We start from the raw sequence: 4,950 nt of genomic DNA, 5'->3' as shown, positions 1-4,950 counted from the left end.
CTACAAAGATAACAATAATGGGTAAGTAGAGAAAAACAGAGAAGACCAAGAAGAGGGACAAGGGGAGGCCAGGAAGCAGATGAGAGGAGAAGACCACAGAGAGATAAGGAGTGGGGAGACTCCTGGAAAGGCCACTGGGCACCATTGAGGACCTTCCATCACTTCTTTTCACAGAAGAAGATGTTTACAACCCAAATGTAGACTTGATTTCTCAAGGTCAAAAGGTACTGAATTTTCCAGCCAGACCACAGACTACAGACTTCGTCATAAGCCAGGACTCCTCAGAGGAGGACACAGACAAGAGCAGGAAGAAAATCTGGAAGCCAGACAGTGGGAGAGGTGGAGGGGAAATGAGAGACCCTGTGGGAAGCCTGTGGCTGAGGGAGGCAGTGGGGTTTCTCTGACAGGGAAGAGGGCAGAGGGAGAGGTTTATCTGTTTGTGTGGCAAGGGAAGTTAGATGAAAGTGTGAGAGGGTTTGGAGGGGAGCAGACATCTGAGTTCTGAGGGCAACTTGTCCTGCTGAGGCATCTTCACCAAACAGTGCTTCAATGCTGCTCCTGCTGCTCCTGCTCTTCAAGGGACTTCCCTGCCATGGAGCAAGCACAGTGTGTAAGAAGGGCCCAGATGGAAAGATACTGAGGTTGGGCACAGCAGGGTGGAGAAGTTCTGGGGAGGACCTGGGGGAAGAGAAAAATGCTCCTCCAGGATGCCCTTGGAGTCTGCATGCCAGGCTACTCTCAGGCAAAGTGTCCTTGCCTCCAGTCTCAGTTTCTGTCTCTAAATTTGAGGAGAGGAAGCTGGTCCGGGGGAAGGGGATATGGGTATGCGTATAACCTGTGTAACCATCTCCATCCTTCCCCTTCTATGCGAGCTTCTCTTCTCTCATCCTTTCACAATCTCTCCGCTGCTCATTCCTCTCTCTCAGCTCCCCTGCTCCTAGGATTCCATCATCCAGCAGCAGAAGAGCCCCTCTCCTACCACTTCATCCAGATCTCCTCCTTTGCCAACCACAGCTGGGCATACACCCAGGCCTCAGGCTGGCTGGGCGAGATGGAGACTGAGGCCTGGGACAGTGTCTCGGGCACCATCCGCTTTCTGAAGCCCTGGTCCCAGGGTAACTTCAGCAAGGAAGAATTGAAGAACCTTGAGGCGCTACTGGAGTTGTACTTGCACAGTTTCACTACGGAAGTGCAGGTCTTCGCCAGTCAGTTTCAGTTTGAATGTGAGTTTCTTGTCCCAAGCTGGTATTTACCTGAGCGCTCTGATCATCTGCCAAAGGGGAAGATGATGTATGGGCTCTGACCTTCATCCAACCTCCTGATCTTACTTCCTATCCTGTTTGGCTCATGCTGTCTCCTCTGTCTCACCCACCACCACTATTCCCATTCTTTCCCTCACCCTACCACACACACAGAAGGGCCTACATGTACATATCTCTTCAGACCCCTGAATATACCCTCATTTTCTGGCTTCTTGGAATAGTTTTCTCCTTTTGATCTTCTGCTCACCATCCCTGGCCTCAGACACAGCCTTTCCAAACCAGAACTCTTATCTCTTTTCTCCCTGGCCTGAGTGTTCCCGTGCCCAGGCCTAGACCTCACCACTCCCAACTGGGCTTTTTCAGACCCATTTCCTAGCTTCCTAGCAGCCTTCCCAACTAGCTCATCCACGTTAATTATTTCAAAATACCTTTATTACCTTCACATTTTCTTCCCACAAATTTCCTCCCCTTTTCCCACCCTAACTCTGGTCTCCTATGTAATTTCCCAGCAAATTTTCCTCCCCTTGAATCTCTTTGCTTTCTAGATTGTTTGCTTTCCCTCCCTGGAATTCTTTCCATATTGATTCTCTCTTCTTTTTCCACCCTCAGATCCCTTTGAGCTCCAGGTATTATTTGGCTGTCAAATGCGTGCAGGGAAACCCTCAGAAAGCTTCTTAAATGGGGCATATCAAGGATCAGATTTCCTGAGTTTCCAAGGAAATTCCTGGAAGCCATCCCCAGGAGCAGGGAGTCGGGCTCAGAATGTCTGTAGGGTGCTCAATCACTACCGGGTTATTAAAGAAATCGTTCAGAGACTTCTCAGTGACACCTGCCCTAGACTTCTGGCAAGCCGCCTTGATGCAGGGAAGTCAGAGCTGGAACAACAAGGTGAGCCTAACCCTCTCTCCCCTCCTATTCTTAGTGCTTTAACTCTTGTCTTTGAGTTTTCCACTTTATAATTAGAGGCCAATAGATGAGATGTGTGGGTTCAGGATTATCTCTTAGACAAGAGAAAGAAGTGATTACTCACTCTGCTAAGGCACCCTGAGTCAATGAACTCTGGCCTAGGGTGCCCTCCTAAATTCCTTTTCTCCTCATCTTCTCATCATTAGTGAAACCAGAGGCTTGGGTGTCCAAAGGCCCCAGTCCTGGGCCTGGCCATCTGATGCTGGTGTGCCATGTCTCTGGCTTTCATCCAAAACCCGTGTGGGTGATGTGGATGCGGGGTGAGCAGGAGCAACCAGGCACTCAGCGAGGTGATGTGCTGCCCAATGCTGATGGGACATGGTATCTCCGAGTAACCCTGGATGTGACGTCTGGGGAGGCGGCCGGCCTGACTTGTCGAGTGAAGCACAGCAGTCTAGGAGGCCATGATATAATCATCCACTGGGGTGAGAAAGAACTGGGGCCCAGCTGGGAAATGATAATCTTCCCATTGTCCTAGGGCTAAGGGGTGGGGAGCTTGGGAAATGGGTAGGACAGCTGCGCATGAAAGGATAAAAATGGGAGAATCAAAATACAGAATGGTGGAGAATGACAGCAGTTAAATTTCAAGACAATGGAAGTAGGGGATTAGAGGTACAAAAGAGAAAAGACAGAGGGACCTAGTCATTTGGTGAAAGAGAGAGGGGAGGGGGCAGATCATGGGCATAGACTCAGGAGCAATTGAAATGAGGGCTCTGGAAAATATAGATGAACACCCTGGGAAGGTTCCACCCTTGTGGAATGAGAAGCATTAACTTGTAGAAAGAGAGTACTTTATGGATTGACATCCTTGTTTTATCCCCAACTAGACGGAAACTCCATCTTGCTGATATTGATCTGTTTGACTGTAATAGTTATCTTGGTCATGTTGGTTGTAGTTGACTTACGGTTTAAAAAGCAGAGGTGAGTCTTTTCTAGTTCTATTTCTTCATCTTCTTATCAACTCACTCTTCTTTCCTCTCTCTTCTTTTTCTCCTTCCCCCTTTCTCTCTGATTTGCCTTCTTTGAGATCCACATTCTCTTCTTTTCCCACAGCTCAAATCAGAACATCCTTTATCCTCATGTACCCAACCCTGCCTTTTCCACAAGAACTAACACTCGAGACCCCAGGAGTTCAGGACATCCGCTCTGCTTGGCACAAGACTTGTGGATCAAAAGCAAATTCTTGAAGAATTGGAAAACAAGCCTAAAGCGGCTCTGGTGACATTAGTTTTACTTTACACATAAAATCCTCTTCTGCTTCTTCTTAAACATGAGTTATACCTACAAAAAAAAAGCATGATTTTGTTAGAACAGCTTGTTCTAGCAGAAATCCTGAGCCATTTTGGAAATCTCCTTTTTAGCTTCCAGCATTTTCTTTCTGCTTTGGCCACATGTTCATTACTCTAATTCAGATGCCTCTTTCTCATGGATGCTTCCCTAGATTGCCCAACTGAAAGCTCTACTGTATTTCCAAAATTGGACTGATCTTCTTAAATACACACATCTTTTCCTACTTTCAACAGCAGTTATGTAGGTTTTTCTCTTCTCTTTTCTCTCCGTTGCTTGAAAGCAGGATTTAAGTGTTTGTATCTGTTACCAAAAGCCTTACCTGGATTCAGGGCCAGATTCATGGGCAATGTGATCTTTGCAGTTGTTGCTATCTTGAAATTCTTAGTGATTTTTGAAGAAGACATACTGCATTTTCATTTTGTACTGGCCCCACAAATTATGTAGCTGGTTTGACGTGAATGATATGTTTCTCAATAAATGTTGATTAAAATAAACTTATTGTCAAATTAAGTGATATTATCTCAATCCGTTACCTCTTTGACATCTTTGCATTATTTGGCTGTGTTCTTATTAAAACTCTTTCTCTCTCCCTGTGTCTCTCATCTCAGATATAGGAGGCAGGTAAGTGTTCAAACTTCACAGTGATTGAGGTGCTTATGCATCTTCAGAGATTATTAAAAAAACAATAACATATGAGATGTCTCCTGTCAGAGTGAGGATGGGGTTGGAATGGTATTCCTAATTCTCTGAGATTGTGTGTGATTATGTGTGTCTTTGTGGATGCACATATTCAGGGAAGAAATTCATATTTGAGCAGTTGAGAAGAGGACATGGCGGTGGAGGATAATTTTGATGGTCAGAGCCAAGGCAATGAAGGAAAACAGTGATCAGATGCCAGCTAAACTATATGCTTTTCTTTGTTATTGGTTTATTACTATAATATTATGATTTATAGTTCGATTTCACTTTGCTTTTTAAATGTGGCTTTTTAAAATTAATTGCCTTAATTGAGATATATTTGATTAACACTGTTGGAGAGCAGGAAGTTGTCAAGGTTCAGAGTTCATACTGATGTCCAGCCAACACCTTCCCTTTGATGGGATAATGGAGCAGATTCTGTAGATTTTTTTAGCAGAAATTTATAACTTCCTATGGGGCATTTTTAAGTTAACAGATAGGGTTTCATGATCGCTTATCAAGATGTACTGTTACCCATGAACAAAGAATTGGGGCCAGCCCTTTCACTGTGAGTCCATCGCATTCTGTATGACATGTTCAGACAGCCTATCTGGAGACAGCCTGCCAGAGTCCAGAGAAGAGGGCAGAATTTTAAGTAGCTGTTTGGACCAATAAATGATGAATGCCAAGGTTCCATTACATGGTAGAATGCCACAAGGGGCAACCTCTAACAAAATGAAGAGATTCAAGTAGA

At 45.1% G+C, this 4,950-nt stretch overlaps 1 protein-coding gene across 4 annotated transcripts; it reads left to right on the top strand.

The window, feature by feature from the left end:
• Positions 1-303: 303 nt before the first annotated feature.
• CD1E1 (CD1e1 molecule) lies at positions 304-4,012 on the top strand. 4 transcript variants are annotated; one of them, XM_005609930.4, is made up of 6 exons: positions 304-610; positions 927-1,223; positions 1,872-2,150; positions 2,375-2,653; positions 3,056-3,149; positions 3,282-4,012. In XM_005609930.4, exons 1-6 carry the CDS (start codon positions 550-552, stop codon positions 3,448-3,450), a joined length of 1,179 nt encoding a protein of 392 aa, XP_005609987.1. In that variant the 5' UTR covers positions 304-549; the 3' UTR covers positions 3,451-4,012. The 4 variants fall into 4 exon arrangements, with proteins under 4 accessions (XP_005609987.1, XP_014595186.1, NP_001239230.1 ...); NM_001252301.1 differs by having other exon boundaries at positions 550-610; positions 873-1,223; positions 3,282-3,450; XM_014739700.3 differs by lacking the exon at positions 3,282-4,012 and having other exon boundaries at positions 441-610; positions 2,375-2,551; positions 3,058-3,128.
• Positions 4,013-4,950: the final 938 nt, after the last annotated feature.

The sequence above is a fragment of the Equus caballus genome, chromosome 5 (assembly GCF_041296265.1).
Source record: "Equus caballus isolate H_3958 breed thoroughbred chromosome 5, TB-T2T, whole genome shotgun sequence".
NCBI classification, from domain to species: domain Eukaryota; kingdom Metazoa; phylum Chordata; class Mammalia; order Perissodactyla; family Equidae; genus Equus; species Equus caballus.
The sequence above is the reverse complement of the archived record's forward strand: the minus strand, read 5'-3'. Positions and strand labels throughout refer to the sequence as shown.

Excerpts from the sequence above, each read along its gene's own strand:
- CD1E1 (XM_023640263.2), top strand. The coding sequence starts at position 695 with ATGCTCCTCCAGGATGCCCTTGGAGTCTGCATGCCAGGCTACTCTCAG. Across the intron at positions 2,151-2,374 it reads GTCAGAGCTGGAACAACAAG|TGAAACCAGAGGCTTGGGTG; the intron begins GTGAGCCTAACC and ends TCTCATCATTAG. Across the intron at positions 3,150-3,281 it reads TTACGGTTTAAAAAGCAGAG|CTCAAATCAGAACATCCTTT; the intron begins GTGAGTCTTTTC and ends CTTTTCCCACAG.